The 23,427-nt window shown below is 32.6% G+C and overlaps 1 protein-coding gene across 1 annotated transcript in view; it reads right to left on the reverse strand.

Annotated features, from left to right (window-relative positions):
• Smp_132000 (putative zinc finger protein) overlaps positions 1-23,427 on the reverse strand; it is a gene marked incomplete at its 5' end in the record, with an annotated part of 44,996 nt that overhangs the window by 16,128 nt on the left and 5,441 nt on the right. The window contains 12 exons of the mRNA XM_018789413.1: positions 338-670; positions 1,720-1,923; positions 4,695-4,870; positions 7,850-7,997; positions 10,482-10,972; positions 12,000-12,266; positions 12,426-12,489; positions 13,144-13,680; positions 15,497-15,692; positions 18,178-18,671; positions 21,447-21,763; positions 23,259-23,340. Coding sequence (XP_018654859.1) covers positions 338-670; positions 1,720-1,923; positions 4,695-4,870; positions 7,850-7,997; positions 10,482-10,972; positions 12,000-12,266; positions 12,426-12,489; positions 13,144-13,680; positions 15,497-15,692; positions 18,178-18,671; positions 21,447-21,763; positions 23,259-23,340 — 3,309 coding nt within the window. The remainder of the gene's footprint in view (positions 1-337; positions 671-1,719; positions 1,924-4,694; positions 4,871-7,849; positions 7,998-10,481; positions 10,973-11,999; positions 12,267-12,425; positions 12,490-13,143; positions 13,681-15,496; positions 15,693-18,177; positions 18,672-21,446; positions 21,764-23,258; positions 23,341-23,427) is intronic.

Below are 23,427 nucleotides of genomic sequence, written 5' to 3' on the forward strand. Positions count from 1 at the left end.
AAGGTCATCGGATTTTAGTGGGACAGTCTGTAATTTGTGCTCAAATACATTCGACTGTCCCCAATCGTGTACTGCTCACTACAATACCTTACAAAACCGAAGTAAGTGGACTAGGATTCAAACATACAACTTACTTATTGAAAGTCGAGTGTTCTAATCATTCAATGATAACCTCTTAACACTGTAACATATATTTCTTAACATGATAATTGTTTATTTGATATTTATCAGTGATCTCCAAGTTATTTAAAAACAAGTTACTATCTTTAGTAGTTCAAGCAAATTAGTTAACAAATAATGAGACAAGTTTAGTTACATAACACTAAAATAAACTAACTTGAAACGATATTAACTGGAGATTACGATGAACAGTATCATTTGCTTCAGTTTCAGCTACAAACATAGATCCACTGGTACTTGGACCACCAGCACATTCACGAATTGTTTCAGCCAATTGAAATGCATGAAAAGCCATAGAATCGGATAAAGGTTGTGGTGGTGGACGTTTAAGATGTGAATGCCAACCTATGCGTAAACGATATGGACCTGCTGCAGTAGATAAATTTCTAATAGGAAGAGAAGACATTGAAATTTTTGATGTAGTGTAATTAAATTTTGAATCATTCCTAGATTCACAATTAGATCCTGAACGGATATAAGTATCGTTTGGCTAAAATGACACAAAGAGAAAAGTACCATTACCATCTAAATAAGAAACGGAGTCTAAATAAATTCAATTTCATTTAACGATTAAGATAGTCTTGAGTTAAAACAATTTTTCAGTTGTTTAAACATATGTCTACATCGTACTATTATTTATCTTTGTATTTTGGAAATTGCGCCAAGTTAAATATAAAATCGGGATAAAAAATTGTCGATGGTTATTGATGATATTCATGATCCTAAATACGCTAAGCTGACGACATTTAATTAGAACATGAAACCTGGCTTCAAGATTTCTTGCCAACTGCCTCCAAGCAGTTAGCAATTTTCTAAAAACAACGGTGTATACAATGTCAAAGCATATAGACAAAATCCATAGAAATTGATCAGCATTAAGAATTAGACATCAACAACCAAGAACAAACTTGTTAAAACAGCCTGTATAAACTACCAAGTTTACAAGCAAAAGTAAATGTAGCCCAGTTCGAACCTGTTAACCAAAAATGCTAATAACCGATTAGTTAAATCATTTGTTTACAGCATGCTTACTAGTATGTTTCACCTAAACAAACAGAACTATTAAATTCAGAGTTAACCGATAACAATTATCAAATAATAATACAAGAAATAAAATCTACAAATTATAGAACATACCACAGACTGAATGAAATTTGTCCGGAAACTATTATTATTAGTATCATTATTATTTTCATTACTAACTCCCATACTATTAGCAACAGATTGTTTTGTGACCATCTCAGTAGGAATACATTCATTGTCGTCATCATCCTCATCGTCATCACCATCATCAACTTCATCATCAGAGAATGAAGAGAAAGATGATTGTATGACATTGTCATCTACTGTGGGAAATTGTCTAACGTTATCACTATGTTGAATATAATCTTTACTTTCATTTGAAACATTAGTTCCGTTTAAAGGAGTTCCATTGTTATTATTATTATTACTATTATTATTATTATCATTATTATTATTATTGATTATCGCTGGATCCAATAAAGTCGAAGACAATTGTTTATAACGTTCAGCAATCACTCCACAACCGCCACCACCATCACTACTTTCTGTTGTTTGAGCTTCAGATGACTTAGCACCAATCAGTATCAAACGACGCGTGACAGCAGGTGAATTATCACTGCTAGTTGTTTCCGGTGCACTAGTAGTAGTATCAATTGTATTCAAATGACGCGATATTTTTCTACGAACATCATACAGAGTAGTACAATGTAAATTATCCAGCTGATTGTTGATCAAAAACAAAAAAAAAGTAGAAAGTCAAAAATATAATTGTCAGTGAATATGATTTGATATGTTGAGTATAACAAAAAACAAACCTGATGAAAAAACAATAACAAAAAAACTAAATTTTCTATCACGTTAGCTTTGTAGAATGACAGTTTTCTACATACAATGTATTTTACATAATCTGTTCGATGAATATTCAAACTAAGCCACTGAACATTAGCAACGATCATTTCCTGTCTTTATGAAAACACAACGCGTATAGTGTTTAGTGACTCTCGATTCTTAAACCACTGTTCAAATGGGAAAATCATCTATGAATACACTATTCTTGGCAAAATGCATAAGAGTTATAGAAATTATCCTTACATGAAGACTTAGCCTCTTGTAATTTCATTTTGTTCCCAAAATCCAACATAAGTGTATGATGACAGAATTGGAACGAATAGAAACAATTCAGTATTAAATTTAATTAAACACAAAATGTACAATTTGTGGCCTATTACACGAGTTTACTGTTGAAAATGCAAAATCTATTATTCAATCATCACATGCTTTTAACAAACAATCAACCAACTATTTGTTCTAAATTATCCAATATACTTGAAATCGATAGGAGAGAAAAATGGTCATGAATAATTGTCATTCATTTTACTGAAAATTTGTAGTAACACATAAAACAGGCCACGCCTATATATATATATATATATATATATATATATATATATATATATATTAGGGGTTGAGTTTAGAACATACATACAGAAAACAAAGTATTAGAAGAAGAAAACAAGAATTAATTCAGTGATCTTCAAAGATGTTACACTGATATAACAATTTTTACTCCCGTACAACATAATTTCAAGGTTATATGAAAAATAGAAATTAAGAACCTGTTATACCCGAAGGAGATTAAACTATGCGTAACTTCCGGGAACTATTCATAGACTGTCATTATATATATATATATATATATATATATATTATATATATATATTCTTATTGTATAACTGTTAAGTAACTAGATTATATATATTTATATTCCTTCTATCATAAGCTTTTATTTGAACTGTTGGCTATTATTATATGATTTACTATTCTTAGGTTATTCCCTGCTTATGTTTGGGCGCCCGATCAGTATCACAGTCCTCACACAAATCAATGATAACTGTTATTGGCCTCACTGTTATTGTGTGGCGCATATGTATTTGTTGTCCCCTTGTACCAATGTTTATGTGTTCAAGTAAATAAATAAACCAATTTACTAGTTACAGTCTCTCACAACCACAAGTCGGTGTTCCAATTGGCGGTTTTGTCACGTGATATATTAGCAGGGCAAAGGTAATAACAGAACCACCGTCTATCTTGTGACCTTCGTTATCATTTGTGATTAACTATTAATTATATGATAAGTAACTTAGTCACTTTATATTGACTGAATATTCTTGCAAGCAGATAACGAATTCAATTATTTAGTATAAATAATTCCTAGTCACTTGGTGAGTTGTTCAGTATGCTGAAATCTTTCTTGTTTTGAGGACAGAGTTAGTTTAGTAGATAAAATATCTATTTCGCCATCTCAACTACTGTAAAATAGTTTTGCAAAATCAACTAAGCCCTTATAATAGTTATATGTTTTTGTATAAAAATAAGTAAGTAGTATTGTGGTGTATGCTACTTATGTCTGTCGGTATAAGCAGTATGTAACAGCAATCGGAAGTGGAAAACCTGGCAGCAGAAGGCTAAGAAGATCAAGTTGAGGGTAATAGAAATGGAAATAGAAAGGAATTGTAAACTGGAAGAATTGTACAAAATATGAAGGACAAATGATGGAAATTTGCAAATGACGTATTCAGTATATGGTTTTATTAAGACATGCCGGTTGTCCTCACCTGGATTTTCAATCACAACAGTATGACTGATTAGGGATTAAAATTATGTATTGACTAAATTATGATGCAGAGAAACATTAACTTTACACAGTTATGAAAATCAATTAGTGATACATTAATGAACTCAATCAACGTCGTATTACCGACAATCAATAGAATCCAAATGAACGTTATCTACGCTGCAGATATACCTTTCTGACAAACCCCAACTAGCATACAATGTATGGTCAGAATTTCTTACCGAATACTATCAACATCTAATATTAAAATATATAGAACACCTAGTGTGAAGTCCATAGGACAACAGTGACCATATTGCGATTTGATCGATGAAACTATCAGTGCTAATAATTAGACTAAGAAGACGTTAGTTAGACAATGATCAATAACCACAAATTGGAAGAAATACGGTAATCAATATTTTTAATTACCATCAGCATGTCTCAGTTCTGCTGACAGTCATCAACAGACAAACTTTCAGACAAAATACTAAACAAGAGATTTTACTGATGGATAACGTGTTTGAACGTCTAAATAAAAATTTACTAATACTCAGAAGTCTTCCACTCCTAAGAATCCAAAGGAAAACAGAAGGCATGTTGTATAGAAGAAGCTCAACTTTGAAAGTTATGTCATGTACCAAAACTAAGGTTATTTTTATGATTTCATATGAGCACTGATTGGTTGACTTATTCTTCCTAGCATTTGTCATAGATTCTGGAAAACTTTTTCCGCCGAATTATCGAGAGCTTCTACAATGTTTACTGAGTTAAAATTTTCATGAAAAACACAAATATGAGCATATTAATTCATATTATTCCTAGGAAATATTTATATAAACAAAATAACCACATCTTATGAGCTAACAAGACCTACTTTTGAGTCAGATAAGGTATCCGTATCTTCGCTAATCGATAGTGGATCAAACGAACAAAGATTATTATTATTGTTGCCATTATTTGCTGGAGCATATTGTTTATCATTCTCAGATAATTTAGTAATATTATCTACATCTGATGAATCTGTTGTATTATTGGAATTAGGACATATATCTGGAGGAAACCAAAAAAAAGAGAAAAAATAGTAATAATAACATAACAGTTGAATTGTTGACTTTTATTTGGTTACTTAGAGAATAATGAAAGAGATTATATCATAATCTATCATCATAAGTATATAAGCATTATTATTTATCCAGGTCTGCGTATAAAAACAAAATGACATTGATCAAGCTTTTCAAAAATAATAAATAAATAATAAATGTACAAAGTGAAAACAATTTGGTAGCTTATAATATAAGTGATCACATTATTAAGGAGGGAGAAAGAGAGCCATGTAATACGATTAGTAAATGTATTTTACATGTGAAATGATCACTATTCAGAGTATGAGATGAGAATATAATTCTATGAACGAGTTGGTGAGATTTGAGTAAGTGATCTCAACGTTACGGCAAATATCAAAATACCATATACATACTTATGATCGTTAAACTGTTGATTTCAAAGCTTTATAGTTCATTGCCTACAAGAGATGAAATCGTTGAGAGGATTCATTAAGCATTGTGGGGTAGAAATGACTGCTAGGCAATATGTAGGTTATAATGATGGTTGCTGAGGATGTTGGAACCCCAGAAACTACTTGGTAAACCACTTATTTTTGTAATTTAATTATAGGAATTCGAATTTCTCATTTTCGTACCAGAAGTATCCACTTTTACCTTTAGTTTTTGTTTCCCATCTGGATGGATTTTAGATGTTACTGGTCCATCTTCTCTTCTGGTACGCTACATTGTGACGATTTCCAAGAACATTTTTGTGTTGTATATATACTCATTAGTTGAGGGCTTATTGTTAGTTCTTCCGGGTTGCTTGTAAAACCATATATTTTTCCGGCTGAATCTAGTCTTCTCCTTCTACTTGGCAAAGATAAGGTGCAGTGGAATAGATTAGCCTGTTCTGTTGTTGTGTCGCTGACTTTCGTCCCGTTCACCGGTCCTAGATGATATCTTAACCCCCGAAAATATCAATAGCAAATTGTCCCAATCAAATGTGTTAGAGGGAACAATAACCATATATGGGGACATTTTTGTTTATTCCAAGTTAACTTCGAGAATAATTACGCTGATTCTTGTAAACTGGATAATAATGGCACTAGTTACACTAGCTTTTACTTTTGCTGATGTTATTGTCTTCCCTTGCAGGAGGAAACTGAAGTGGATGAAGTAAGGTTAGAACTTGTGATCAGTTAGTCGAAATTCGATTGCACTAACCGCCAAGTCAAAACTCCTCTATCAATAGTAAATTCTTTCCCAATACCTAAATGGTTCAAATTACGAATTTGTTTCTGCAAACATATCTCACCTACGATGATGACCTTAATGTAATACGTAGAAACTATCAGCTCTACAGTACCTTTCAAACTTTGATCAGAACTGTTTCATTATGTTCTAATAGTCTTTCAGCGAAAAACTATTTTCTGTTATCAAGTGAGTCAATAGATTATTTATTTATTTATACACATAAATATTGGTACAAGAGGGCACCAGATATATATGCGCCACACAAATCTCATTCGATTTGTGTGAGGGCTGTGATACTGCCCAATAGAAATGAAGTTCTGTATTTGTACAACTAATGATGAGTAAATCTTAGCTAGACCATCAATGGAAACCAGGAAGCACTGGATAGATGTTTCGTCCTATTATGAGACTGACTCTTAAGAAGTGGCCATTCACAACCCAGCTACAGGGAATCGAATCCAGGACCTTCAGTCTTGCGCATGAAGGCATAATCTTCAGACCACTAAGTCGGCTTCCAGTGGTGTATATTTCTAAATTCAATCAATTCACGAGATTGTAGGACCATCTTTCATTGCTTGCAGTAGATAACTGTCTCACATCAACACGGTTGAACTCCATTAGTCACGGCTTATCACTAAAGCTCCAGGAACTGTATCTTGATGCTAGTCACTAGTGAGCACATGACGATTATCAGTATAGGGTTTTAGCCTGAAGATGCAATGCCTGGAGCTCTAGTGAGAAGCCACGATCAGTGGAGTTCAGTCGTACAGGGTGTGACAGTTAGCAATCGCAGACAATAGGAGATAGTTGCGCAATATCGTAAATGACGGATTTTGTAACTTGTGTATAAGAATGTTCGAATAAACTGTTCTATATATATATATATATATATATATATATATATATATATAATTATTGTCATTATTATTAATCAGCGACCAGTGTATGCGGTTGTGTGACGTAACATGAAATGCGACAACCTTAATTTCTTCATAATCCAGTCGTCCAATCTAAAACCACCCACAGACATCACAACAAAAACGAAAATATCCATCTAGTGTTGGTATCCACATTCGTAAGGGGATCTCAACATTTCTATGATATACTCAATACGACAACACAACCATATTATTAATGACTCATAATCTCATATATGAACACACACAGGAGAGAAATAATTCAACAACAACCCATACACTAGCAATGAAGATTAAATCAACTAATAATTCCTATTGGGAACAAAATATATTTAAATAGGAAGCAATAAAGCTAAAATGAGACCATATGGTTCTGGTGATGAGATTTTTTAAAAAAGAACATTTATTACCGAAACACATACACAGACACACACACAAATACTAACGTACATACAGACAAAAAGGAGAAAACATACCATTTTCATTCCCTTGATGAACACTACTACTATTGATGCTATTATCGTCATGGTCCATTTTTTCCATCGTACTATTCGATTTAATTATTGTAGAATGTTTTTGATCTTCACTACCATGGGTTAGTATTGTGTTGTTATCCATTAAATTATTATTATTTAATTTGGAAGTGATTGTGTCGGAAGGTGAAGACAAAATTAATACATCTCGAGTTTTGCTGTTGCTATTATTATTATTATTATTATTATTCGATGATAAATTATTTAGTTCAAGTGAGACTGTTGAAGCGACTGATACACAGGTGTTTTGTGATACATCCAATTTGTTTTCAATTTTACTCGTTACCACTACTTCAGGAACTGAATTATAGTCGAGATTTGATGTTTGAAAATTCATTAATTCACGAGATCCTAAACTTAAACAAGCCCATAAAGGTGGAGATTTAAAGTATGGATTATAGTAGCGATCAAGTAAACGTGCACGAATCTGTAATGAATTAATGTAAAAAGGAAAGAATAACAAAATGTTATTATCGGCTATTATCTTTATTTATCTAAAGAAAAAATTAAATAAAACTAATGGATCATACATCTTCCGTAAAAAGTAAACTGCATTATTATTATTGTTATTATTATTATTATCATATGCGCAACAATGTTCTAAGAAACATTCTCAAGTAGACGTAGATAAAACTAGTTTGATCTTTTGAATCCATACAGCCAATGAAATGTCAAAAAAATTAAACCATATTTACCGGAACAGCTGATATCCTCATACTCTGTTTAAATTATTAAAAGGATGATTACAAGAAGGTTTTGATCATTACATCATAAGTTATACATTATAACCAACCAAGATATTATAGTTACAACACAATGTGGTGTAGTAATGCTTATCATATATATATCAGCAATCTATCTATCTTTATCTGTACAAGCTTGACTAGTAAATATGTCGCTACTAATCGAATTCACCATATTGTACATATTTTCATAGATGTAATTATTTGCTGGTTTATATTATAACTCTTTTTCCAGATTTATGTATACTGGTCAGTATGTCTATTTATTTCCCACCTATTAACTGTTTTATGACTCTACATAAATACAGCTTAAACATGGAGTTTGCCAGTATGCCGATTTTCATGAAAAATTCTTATAGTGACTCTAATGTTTTGTCTAAATTATAATATACACGTGACAAGTTTTAGAATATATAAAAGATTAATCCAAGATAAATATGTATTGCAGACCAGCAAAGTATAGAATTATATGGCGCAATAAAATCAACAGATTTTAACCACATTTACAGACAAATGAACAATACAGAAAATCAACTATAAGTACGGATATAATTCAAAGATGACGATGATGGAGAAGAAACTCTAGTGTTAATCATTTCTATTCTAATGCAATTACCAATGATTCTAGTCAGTATGCATTACAATCCAATTCAGTTACAAAGAGATCTAATTCTAGCATTAATCCATTACTATTATTAAGCCAGTCCAGTTGTGTTCATTCAACTCCGTTAAACTTTGATTGTTTGTTAATAATATACGCACTAGTTGATCTAATTACTTGAACACATCCATTCAGGAACATTCAATATAAGAGTTCTTGCCTAATTCATTCGCCCTCAATCATCAAGTTAAAAATATGAAACATAACAGAAACATTGTAACATAAGCTTGTTTTAAAGGAATAAGAAAAACCATCTAATAAAACTAATTCACAAGAACAACTAAACAACCAAACTCATCAAGAATTGTTTGTAAGATCAATAGCCAAAGAAAAAAAAGCATAATACAAGGAATTTAATAGACAGAGTGTATTTTACTTGAGATAAAGAATATTTTGTAGATAGACTAAATTACTGAGAAATCTTGTGAAAGAAGCAGCTTAAAAAATTCAAGGATTAACTTCATTCCATTTCACACAAGTTGAAAGATACAACAATTACATTAAACAACGGAATCGCTTAATTGATTTATGAGAATAAAAGTCGGCAGTTGAGTTTCACGTAAATGCTATAAAACCATATATGTGAGAGCATGAAGGTAAATGAAATACGGAAAGTCCTAAAATATTCTTAAAATATTATTACTGCAGTTAACCAATAAACAATAAACGTATTATCATAAACCTAAACTGTGAGCCATTGAGGTGAAAGTGAAGCAACGACCAGTTTACAAATCAGGTCATTAAAGTAATCAATCGAAAAAATGAATACGCAATATTGATGCTGATAATGATCGAAGATATTCTAAGCATTCAGAGGTAGCTGTTAAGACATGCACGAAAAATCATAGCTCATTTGTCTTTTGATCTTATGTTGTCACATCAGGACGGTGAAGGCTTTATGAGCAAATCCATTACAACGTTATTTATTGTCTCCATTGGTAGGTTAATAGTATTCGATCACAGATATCTTTGAATCATAATTTTCGGACGACTGAATGAGCGCTGCTGAGGCTACGTATGGGACATTAGGTAAAGGAGACACATTCGTTGATTAAACAGTGAATCTTTATCAACTAAGGTGGTTGGAAGATGTGTTACGTATGTCCAAACATCTACTCCGACGGACGATGTTATTTGGTGTATGAGTAGGCTAGAAAGAGGTCCAAGCCAAGACAGAGCAACAAACCATCAAGTCATTGACAATTCGATCAAGCCATATTAATAGGTGTAGACTACCTAGTTGAGGTCTGCGTGATTATCGTAACCAATGGTGCATTCACTCTTTCTTTTCCTCTAGAACCGGAGTCGCGAAATTCTCTTATGCCTTTTTTTCTTCTTTATACCTAACCTTTTTTACTACTGCTGATATGGTTACTAATACTACGCTGGGATTTATATTGAAATAATTTTATCTCGCTGTGCTAATATGGTATGGGGACCTACGTTGTACATAAATGACTGACTGATTCACTAATTGTCAAGGTTATTTCTGAAAATAAACGCTTACTCGATCAAGTTTTGATATATCATCTCTATACATACGAAATAGATATACAGCTAGGGCATCTTCTTGAGTACGTTGACCTTCAATAAAATAAGTGAATAATCTTTCTGGTACACGAGATTTTACACCCAATACTGATAAGATAGATTGTAAACCTAATTCTCCATCTGATGCAATACGAACATTGATAGGATGATCATTTTTTTCCGATTCTAACAAATGATGATTAGAAGTAGTTCCGTTAGTGTAATTATATATGTCCATTGCTAATGGTAGACCACTTCCAGCTAGTACTGCACCAGTTGACAATACTGGATAAGCGAAAAAATTTTCCATTAATGAAATATTAATGTTTGGTGCAACATTTTCTGTATCTTGATGAATGGGTGGTATAAAATTAACTGATTGTGAAGGTAAATAATTCCCATTCGATCGAACTACACCGACCAATTGATGAAATAAATAAGTGGCCAAATTGAATGGGACATGAATATCTATAATATGATTCAGTAAAAAAAACGATCAGCAAAATTCACGAATAAGTCGCATAAAATATAAACACTGATTATCCAATAAAAATTGATATTATTTCCTAAATATTGTTTTTTTTACGAAAGTCACGAAGTAATGTGCAATGGATAAACAGAATAGAACAACACATGGTAATTAATATCGATATACAACATAAAATACTTATGGTGAATAAAAAAATGTCGATAATCAAACCAACATTCGAAAATGTATATTTAATAGCAAAGCGGGAAGACCGATTTATTGTTTAGTGAAGAATTACAGAGTACCTTCGTAAAATATGAAAATCATACATTGAATACATTATTTTCACATCTTGTATCGGTTGTCCTTTACATACTTCATGATTCAATTGTTTTTATTACAATTACTTGCTGTTTCCCTTTCTGTTCTCTTCAATCTCCACTCTCGATTGGTTCTACATACTACTTATATCTGTCAACATAAGTAGCATACACCACATATGTACTATTAGTTACTTGTTAATGTCAGTGTACCATCATAGTAATAAAAGTATGAAATGATCAAACATAAATTAATCTTCCAAGTTAATATATAGGCGGATATCACGTAGAACTGGTCGATTAAATTCAACAAGTCAAAAATAAAAACAACTGGCCTTTATGAGATTAGAGAAAGTTAAAATTTTCTAGAAAACTGATTTCATGATATATAAGACCAGGAGATTTGAAACAAAATAATAAGGATTGTCTGACTAAGACATTAGTTCATGAAATTACCGAATTTCGTTTATTTCAGAAGTTTTACTGGTATAAACACAAAGTCTCTTCTGAAATCTAACCCTCTGTAAGAAATATCTACCTTCATCAACTACTCTACCAACCAATCTAGATTTTCGACTTTTACATTTTATACGATTTCTACATAATTTACCACAGATTAATAAATATTATTGTACCGATCCATATGAATTCAACAGTTTGTGTAAAGTGGAAGGAAAACAAGTGAAATTTACGCACAAGTACTCACCTTTTTGATGTAATGTTAAATTTGATACTAATTGTTTAGCTTCACTACGTATACTTGATATTACATGTGGACATGCAATATGAATTGGTAAAAAACAAAGTCGAGTAAGCAATGCAATTTCTATAACAAATAATTTTACTTCTAACAATGGACTACAACATGGTGGTCGAGGGAATTTTAATGCACAAAATCCAAGACGAAAAATCAACTCAATATCAATACATTCCCATATATCAAAAGATTTATTTAAATCAATGTTGTTAGTTTCTGTTTGCTTTCTGTGATCAGTGGTATTATGGTTAGCATTATTATTATTATTTATACAACTATCATTGTTAATAATACTATTATTTGTATTATCAAAGCGTGTTGTTTTAGGGAAGAAAATATTCCCATTAGTTGAAGAATTCGGTATACTAAAGATACGTTCCTTGTGTGCATTTGAAAGGCACTCCATGATACAACGTATTTGATCCAGCCAACGAATAGCCTGTAATTTATAAACAATGTATACATATATAAGCATTTCGCTTTAGTAAAAGAAACAAATTATCATAATATTAGTGTGCTAAAATCAAGATCATTATTATGTCATGCCATCTAGTGTATACTTATTAATGGTTGTAACTGTAGTAACTGAATAAATAACTCTAACAATAAAATAGCATATATAGAGATCGAGAAATTCATGTAATCGTGTTTGGAAATAATCGGCCATTCAAAGATAAACCGAAAAAATTCAAAGATACGACTCCACACGTCAAAATAAACACTATATAGAGAAATGAAAAATGATATCCTCAGTTCGATAGGTACTGAAAACAAGATGTTTTCTTCTAGTATTATATTATAAATTGTTAGACACCAACTCAGTCCCCAGGAAACTAAGCAGTTACCATGAATTGGAAAAGTCCTAGGGTTTGACCTCGGTGGGATCGTGGGTAGAAAAAAAGAAAGGTCATAAATTTACTTCAATGTATTGTTGACTAAAAATTTCTTTGGTGTGGTAACTATACTACTTTTCGAAAATAGACGTTGAATTCTATAAAAATCTTATTGCACATATTCAAAATTATTCTAGATTAATAGAAATCAAAGGAAAAGAGCAATATAAATGTATGACAGATAAACACACAATATTTACCTTTTTAGTATAATCAATGGATAATTTTTTACCTAATGGGTGTAATTTAATTGAATTTGTATATTTCTCTGTCGTTTCTCGAGGATTATTCGTGTTTGAACATGCACCAGTTTTCCTAGAACGTCCATTTCGTGAATTCCTTCGAGGATTTGAACTAGCGCCGCCACCAACACCACTACTACTATTACCTACACCACCAGGTATACCATTTGAACTCCATGAACTTGACACTGTACTTGTGGGCACTGATTTCTGCTGACCACGTGAATTAGACTGATAGTTAGCAGGACATGGATTTTGTAGATTAGTTCTATGTGAATTGTCTGTGTTTCGACTGATATTAGCTACATGATTAGTAGTATTAGTTTCAGAAGATTGATATTTTGCTCTGCCAACAATCTCAAAAGAAGCTTGTTCACATTCATTGATAAATTCATTACTGGTATACAGTAATAGAAGAGCTAGAAAACGTGCCCAATGTAAAGCTTGTTCGGTATAACCATGAGTGTTAAGTGCTTGAAATCTTATAAAAGCAAACTATAACACAAAAGAAAGAAAACAAACAGACAGACAAACATCATTCTGTACTAAGGAGAGTTTAGATTATCTAGTTATTTTTGTTATCACAAATCAGTTTTTTCGTAAAGGGTAACTTAGATGACGCTTTTTTAATTCATAATTCTTCAGTGACCTTTTCTGTTATGTGACTGGCCATTATCGCTTTTTGTTTGCCAACTTTGCTACATACCCCAAGATCAATGCATGTTAACATACAGAGTTGTTTCTCTTCAACCTTTGACCTATATTCATATTATAAAGCTGTCCTGAAACTCCCATATCCATTTCATATTAGCTTGTGTGTCAGAAATCCAATCACTTAGAGTTCATAATCGTTCTAGTTCGTATTAGAAGATTCTCAAATGTTCGTAAATAGAATTTTCTGTAGACCAACCGAAAACTTTAACACGTAATGACATTATGAAATTAAAAAAATCCATTTCGTATTTTTAATGATCTGGATATTTTGAATTCAACATTCAACAGCACTGTGTTTCGTATGAGGGCTGCAAACCATGCTCTTCAGTTGTTCACATGGTAGTATGCAATGAACCTGCAACCAAACGGTTATATGAACACTAAAAATCCACTGAGTCCATTTAAAACCAGTTGTGATATGAATTAAAAAATGAATTAAATATTAAAGCTGTACATTTTACCCAATATGACCATAACCATAGACACCATCCATCTTTGCTTACAATGCTTGTGAATGAAGGCAATATCGAGGCAACCCTCACAGGATGCACATATGCCAATAAGAGACTGATCGCTTGCAGTCCCAAACATCAATGGAAAGATTCAAACAAACAATACAAAATGAACTTAACCATATTTGCTTTTAGATAATGGAGATAATAATAAAAAAATAGTAAATCAATAACTTTATGTCAGTAGTTTACAACTGATTAAAATAAAAAAACTAATCAGAAAAGAGGATTTAGCAAATACAATAAGTAAACTGGATTACAAGTGAATCAGTTAGTCAGTCATAAGAAACGCTGAACTTGGCACATACGTGCATCGATTCAAGTTGTCACATCACATCAGTAGAATGAGATGAAATTCACAAGATAAATATAAAAATTAGTAGAAGAGATAACAGTATCAGCGGCAGTAGGAGAAGTTCAATATAGAGAATATGACTCTTGAGGAAACGATAAATTCGTGCAGTAGAAGCGTAAGACATAATTCTAGAACTTAAAATTTAATATCCCACAACTTCACAAACTACGGATATCAGGAAAACATTTTACATCTTTGTATAGTCAATGATACTAAATAAAGTACCTCTGAAAATTTCTAACACCATGATATATGAGATAAGGAGACATAAGATTTCAGGAGACAGAATGAAATAACGTAAAAAAAAATAAGAGAATAACCGCTATCTGGCTTTAATTAGAGACTAAAACCCGAGAATAAAAGAGAAAAAAAACAGATGAATCTGAACCGATAGTACAGACTCAGATCCGGGTCTCTTAAACTGTACAAATATAAATCAAGCTTGTCCTACAATGAGTTTAACTAGAAAGCATGCATCTCAATTACACACTATTCAGATTACCAGTTAGCTAGCTTCCATGAATTAAGCTAATGTGTGAGGCTCTCCAAGCAAAACAAGCCATTAGTACTATTAGTATAAGTGTTTCGGTGAACAATTGCACCAGAGATTTTATGTTCTACTAGCTGATTGACTTCAATAAGTGCTAGGCTTTCACAAAATCATCCTCCAATGTTCATTTTACTTCATGACATACAGAAATATTCAAAATATTACCATCTAACAGCTTACTTCGATATGATTTTCCGGTAAAGGAAGATTATTCAATAATTGCGAATTCATTTGATCTATACTCCAATAATTATCTAATTCAACTGGACAATTATCACTATGGTTATTGTTATTATCATTGTTACTTCGCAAGGAATTGTAATAATGTTTTGAAAAATTCAAAATCACATCTGCATAATCTGTTGTTTCAGAATCACTATTTACATGTGCACCAGAAAATAATGGCATAACTATAAAATATAAAATAATATTTCAAGAGAAAAATTAAAACGACCTTTTTCTTTACAGATAATGACAATAGCAACAATAATTAAAATGAAATTATAAACCAGTTTTTCTAATTACAGTTATTATCGGTAGTTTATATTCACTTTTTTGCTTATTATTATCTAATAACAGGATCAAAGAGTCCCTAGTACAGGGATTTGTGGAAATTGTTGAATTTTGTAGTTTATACCATACATCAGCCACAGTTAGATAACTGCTGAGAATCAAAAAGCATTGGACAGTAGTTTTGTTCTACAATAAACAGACATCCACGACTCAATCGGGTATAATATATTCTAATAAGCTCATTCATCGAATACATGAGTGTGAGCAACGCTCTAAGTATAAGGGTTAATGATACTATTCGGTCCCCAAAGCGAAATAGACGGAACGGACTTCGAATGTGGGGACTTAGTGGACGAAAGTAAAACACCCTAACCACTAAGCCATCTCTCCACATATCTAGCGGGGACCGAACTCAGGACCATTTAAGTCTTGTAACATGAACATAACTTCTAGACCCCCAATGGTTCGCATTTCAAACTTCTGTCACCTTGCGATATTGCACAATCATCATCCAACGCCACTGTTTGGTAAATGATTCACTGCTAGCATGATTTAGTTTCAATAGTCATACACTCAAATTTTCACCAATTAAATACCTACGTAATATGAATACAGTTCGTTATTCCTTTGATCACAGGTTCGTATAAATAAGTATTTTAAAAGAACTTTTCAATTCCAGACAGATGATTTCCAAGTAGGTTGTAAAAACGTTTTCAACACTACAGCAAATGCAATAACATTCAAAAAACAAAATACAATGTATGGATTATAATAACTTGTACCTAGATATTGTTCGCTACATAAGAAATTTAAACATTAATATATAGTGTTGAAGAGACGTAGTGAACATACATTTGAGAAATTCTGTACCGGAGAGGCTATATGTAGGTGGAACTTCGGAAGACCATGAAAGCCTGAAATTATGAACAAAATCCTTATGTCAATTGTGTTTTAGAAAAAATGAATAGAACATGAACTGAGTAACAACATTCATTAAAACCTCGTTTAGTTTAAGGTTATTTTATTCGAAAACTGACATCAACTGGCAACCTAGTTAAGTACCAACAAGCTCTGTACAGTTATTTCAAAATAACCTTGAAATTATCTACAGTTATAAGCCGAAAACCATAATTGGGGTAGAAATCAAGACCTTGGAGTCTTGCGATGAGGATGAAACCACTGAATCATCGACTAACTATAAAGTGGTTCAAGTTTAGTCAATTTATGATATCGTATGTCCCGGTAAGCTTGATACGATCTAGTTGTGAATTGTCAATCCGTTAGATCTACAATGTAATTCAGTAATAACAGAAAAGATAAATTAGATTGTGCATATTTTCAGCACTATGGGTAACTAGTGAAGATGAGTGACCTTCAATAAATCCGTTCATCATCCAACATGAAAATGAGTATTATAACACCAGGTGACATGAATCAAAAACAATCATAGTAAACTAGATAGATCAACCCTTTGTCTCCTCCTATATGCAGAGTTTCAAAACTATTTTGTGTTTTGTATTTCCCTAACTCATTCAGTCGCGTTACATTCTCCAAGGCTAATCAATTTTAATATCAATGATATTACTGCTTGATAATTTCTTCTTACTCTCCCGATGCAGTATAGTCACTTGGGTTGATGCATATTATACCAGGCCCTACGTTTCTAATGTCTGGCTGATTTTTGAGATGTCAAACGATTTGTTTGATACCAAATCATTTCAGCCTATATATTAGAGGAATTACCAATTACTAATTTACAAGAATGGATGATGGTTAGCAGTAGAATCCAGGACGTGTATTTAGTCCTATTTGGGACTCGCCAGCTGGATATACCTGCATCCCACAGTTGATGTTTACTCCGGGACTCGAACCCAGCACGGCTCGCTTCAAACGCAATCACACTATCCACTTAGCTACTGAGTCCAGATAGCCGCTAGCTTGTGCAACGGGGTGAAGTTTTAATTCATTTTTGTAAATGGATAACGCGATGGCGTTTGAAGTGAACGGAGTGAACATCAACTCTGGGATGCAGGTACATTCGGTTGACGAGTACCAAATAGGACGAAACGTGCACAGAATGCACACATATCAACAAGAGACTGCTCTATTTTACAAAGTTATAGAAAACCCAAATAATGTAAACATATTGATCAATTCAACAAGTACAAATCACGAAATGAACAAACATAAATTTTACTTCTCTTTACTACAAAAATACCATTTTAAAGAACGTAGGAATAAACTTCTGATATAGTTAAGTATTGTTGTTTAATTTGATGCTAAAGTAACTGAACGTTAAAACGAATCAAAAAATAATAATAGTGAGTTACTGTCTAGAAATTTACTACCTGCAAGCTGCAAGAGCCGGCAAAAAGCCCGAAAATAGCGAAATATTTTTTGGTATTATATCACAGTCATCTTGAGAAGATATTTCATTAGGAAATAATCCATTGCCTAATGTATCGCACCAAACCATAGTCATCGTATTTTTAGCAGTTGTACTTGTTAAATTTATTTGAATATCAGCTTGTTTTAAAGCGAATGCATGAAATGCTTGTAGCCTATGAGCAATTTTTTGTAAAAGCCAACAACAATCTGAATAAGATTTACAATTTTCAGTAGAAAATAAACCGTTTCCACATGATGATGACGGTGACAATGATTTATGATTGACATGATTTAAAATTGGTCGAAGTTCGGGATTTAAACAAGCTAAACTCCAAAGTTGAACAATTTCTTCGCATAACCAAACAGCAACACATTGAGTTTGTTTTTGACGAACAGATACACTTTCAGGAAAATGACAAGGATTAGTTTGAACAGTACACCACCAGAACATAACCTATAAGCATAATAATAATCAATTTTTTTATATTCTGAATAGCTGAATAAGAATCATCAGTTTGAAATCTATAGAAATTTACCATAGCCTACTTTGACTACATTATTACACAATTTAATGTTAACCCTAGACACCAAGTACCGGCGTTCCTGAAATCAGGGCTTTGAACCATACTGTTGTATATGATAATTAATGGTGTGATACTACTCCGTGTAAAAAAATGTAAGGTAGATAAATAGAAGTTTGAGACTGGAACTCCATTGTTGAAAGTTCAGTGTTTAAAGACTATTCACTTTATCAATATTACGACAACTTTGTGTAAAATCTAATTTTTTCAAAAAATAAACATTTATTAGCATTATAAGCAAAGATGGATAGTGGATAGCAATGGAATCCAGGACGCCCGTTTCATCCTATTTGGGGCTCGTCAGCTGGATGTACCTGCATCTCAGAGTTGATGTTCACCCTGAGACTCAAACCCAGTACCTTAGGCTTCAAACGCCATCGCGTTATCCACTCAACTACTGAGTCCTTCATTAGCATTCATTTTACTCATTTTATTTCAGAGTAATATTTACAAAATATTGAAAAATTTATTTAAATTGACTTATTCCTAAATATTTACTTCATTGAAAGATTATACACTAAGATCCATAAGATAATAAGCAAATATTTTGTTTGTATTGTTTTCTTTAAAAAAAAGGAAATGATTTCACAATTATTTAATGTTTGGCGAATTGAAAAATAAAAAAAGAATATCACCCAACATTACAAAAAATCATTAATGTAGTTTATAATAAGTCAGTCAATCAGCTACAACGTAGGACCAGGCACATATATGCATCGGTGCAAGTTGCCATACCTCACTCATTAGCACAACAAGATGAACACCGGATTCATAGAAATAGTTAATTTAGTGGTGGTAGGATATAAACGATAAGTTGTATATAAGGATATAGTATAGGAAGGAAGAAAGTTATGAAGCAATTTTAATCTCAAGGTTTAAGGGAAGACAAAGAGTGTATACACCAACACCATTGTGATCGATTCTGAGCCATGTCACACAGAGTCTCCAACCATTGGTTACGATAGTCACGCGGACACCAGTCAAGTAGTCTGTATCTAACAACATGGCTCAGACCAGAAGTTAGTGACTTCAAGCACTGATGCCACGTTTTGGTTTGGCCGACCCTAACTCTCTACCAACCATCCCCAATACTAGTCAGCATAGCGCATCGTGGTAATCAGTGTTCAGGTATACGTAACACGTGGTCCAGCCATCTCAGTCGATGAAGAATCACAACCTCATCAACTGATTTACCATCATTCTCTAATACCCTGTGTTTAACCTCACTATTACTTACCCGGTGATCCCAGCAGATGCGAGCTATATTTCTAAGACATCTGTGGTCAAATACTAGTAACTTATGAGTATCTTCTACTCTTAATGGCCATATTTCAATGCAGTAAAGTAGAACAGAGCGAACTGCTGTGCAGTATACTCGTCCCTTGGTTGATAAACGGATATCTCGTCTTCACCATAAGCGACGTAAGTTGGCAAAAGCCAAACGAGCTTTTTGAATCCGTACTGAGATTTCGTCAGACACCAACCCATTAGGGCTGATCAGACTTCCAAGATAAGTGAAGTTGTCGACGCGTTCGACTGATAAGGAAATTCGTGGATATTAGGTATATGTTTATTTAACAAATAATAATAATCATTCCTGGAAATTATAAAACTGAGAAATGGTTGAAATACGTCTTTTTTATCAACCAGGTCTTTCAATAAACTCTAATAAATTCAATATATTCATGTTGTTACTTTGATTCCTTAAACTTACCAAATATAGCTATAAAATTGCTCGTACCCATACGATAAAACTCTGATTTCAATAAATTGAATATACTGCTCACTCTTTTTATTTATTCAAAGATCAAATTTCATTGAAGCATTAGAGTTCAAACATAGGCTAGAACGACTAAGAGCGTAAGCGTTAGAAGGGTGTATGCATAATAAACAAAACAACACTAACACAATGATCAAATTCCAGATACTATCATGAAATGTCACATACTATCGAACGAAACAATTGTTTAAACATGAAGGTAAGTAGAAAAACGAGAGTAGTTGTAAAGGTGAGTGTGTGTATATGTGTTCAACATCTATTGCATCAACAGTGACTAACATTTACTATTTTAACTAACAAACGGATATCTAAGCCTCTGATAATAATGATCCGAAGTATACATAATGGAGATTAATTCCTCAGTAAATGGTAGTTAGCAAAGTAAATAATTAGACTAATAAGAAACCATTGTGAATATTAACCAAATGATAATTACGCAACAGAAATCAATTAAATTTTATCTGAAATTTAGTGTTTACGTAACTTTAACTTTCATTATCAACAGGTTTGTGGGGTGAAGTAACAAAAACAAAATATCGGAAATAGATCATTTTCCATGAGTTCCCTATGATACGATGACAAAACTGAATGTTTGACATTTCCAGGTATAATTAGTTATTTTACAACAGATTTTATGTAGGAAGAAAACCAAAGAATCAACATTCACCCACGCAAAAATACATTTCAAAATTGATATGCATAGTGATTGTCTAAAATGATGAATATATGATTTTTTCTGTTAACCCTTGCCAACCAAATACTTTGGACATTAAGGAGAATATGTTACATGAATTTTATAGCAACAACTGAAATCTATGAATATTATATTTTTAGTATGTATAAAAAAATAGAATAAACGCTACATTACCTCATTCATATCTAAAATGCATCGTGTAACAATTTCTAAGAGTAAAACACCATTATTATCTTGTCTTTTCATCATATCTCTAATAAATGATAGTAACGCCCAAAGGCCACGTGGTTCGTTGGCACGATAAGAGCGAAGTATACAGTGAAAATTCTCTACTTCCGTGGGTGAATTAAAACTTAGTGAGCCAATATCACTGTATAATACAGGTCGTGGAGCCCAAAATCTACGCAGCGTAACTCGTAATTTTTCCTCCAATACACCACCATCAAAACACCACGCTGCTGCATCGCCCAAAGCTCCACCGACGGTTGGGTCTATTTAAAACGAAATTATTATGAAACAATATACGTAAAATAATCTACAAAATACAATATGGTTGACATATACCAAATTTACCAAATAAACTTTTCAATCAATCAAGATAAAATTCGTGAAAAATTCGTACAACTTAAAAACAAACTCACTTATTAACCGTATATACACTTGACAAAACAGTCGGACGATAAGTGGTTTTATATCACAATTATACAAATAAGCTACCACTACTACTGTGGTGTATGCTACTTATATCGACAGAAGTAGTATATGACACCAATCAGAAGTAAGATGCCTGGCAGCAGAAGGTTGGAAGATCGAATCGAAGAGAACGGTAACAGAGAGTAATTGTTATGACAATGAAGAAACGACGAAGTTTGAGGCAATTGATGGAGAATTTGCAAATGAAGTATTGAACGTGTGGTTTTCACATTTGATGAAAGAACGCCGTAATTTTGTATTAAAATGGATTGGTTGCCCCCCCTCCTGTGTTCCCGTTCATCACTACTAAGTCATTCCAACAACTAATATTTCATATTTTTCTGCTTGAAATTTATAGGTTTTTTCAATCCTTACATAATCTCTTACCAATGAGCTTGATAAATAGACGAAACTAATCAGAAAACAATGGTGATAGTTCATAAATGTTACCCATCACCTCTTCCTTACCACTCACTCATCGAACAACGCAAATTTAAAATCAGCAGAATAAAAAATAGGTAAATCGGGTTAAGTATCTGGGTAGACGAGAGAAAAACAAATGTAAGGTAATAAGGTGTTCACGATCAGGTGTGTATGAGTCATTAAAACTAATGTTGACCAATCTTATATGGTGTATCAAACTATTGATTCCTAACATATCGAGAGCCATAATCACGAAATATACACCTTCCAGTGCGTTTTAGACCAACAACCGATTGATGTATGAATTACTATAATATTGTGATCGGAGAACACTGAAGCTATTTTCCATTTATCCTAATCAAACTCATAATACTTTATACTACATAAGCGATGGTCTAAAATGATGATCCTCCATCCTTCTAAATGTGACTCGTTTGTTTCACTACTAATGGATAGCCAGCTCATCCAACCTAATGAACTACTACTCCCAAAGCTACCATGATATCACCATGCTTGAAATCAACTTATACTTCAAATTTTTCGGTAAATCCAAGCTATTGTATAGGTATTAAACAGCCATTGTAAAAACCGATCACATGCAGAAGTAGTCTACAGTGATGTCACCGTGAAGTTTTACGGTCTGAATCGTAGTACTGATTGAATTCCATCGACCAATTTACAATGTGACTATTGTTCTGAGAGACTTGATATCACGATGTATTATCATTCTTTGTATTATATAGTTAATCTACGGGTATTCGGTCGACATTAAGGGCTAAATATAGGTTCTCATTTAGTGATTAATTAAACTTGTTATTCTTGATTTATAAATAAATATAATACCATAAAATTCTTAAAAGTGATACATACCGGGTGCTCCAGCAGAATTTTTAATGGGATTATTTGTAGCAGCCAATAACTGGTCTAGAATAAGCTGTGCAGCTGGTAAAATCTACGAAGAGACAAAAAGAAGGATAAAATGAAAACGAAGCAGAAGATAATAAACCATGCAGTGAACTAGTGGATCCATCTGTTATTG

This window comes from Schistosoma mansoni, chromosome W, assembly GCF_000237925.1.
Source record: "Schistosoma mansoni strain Puerto Rico chromosome W, complete genome".
Taxonomy (NCBI): domain Eukaryota; kingdom Metazoa; phylum Platyhelminthes; class Trematoda; order Strigeidida; family Schistosomatidae; genus Schistosoma; species Schistosoma mansoni.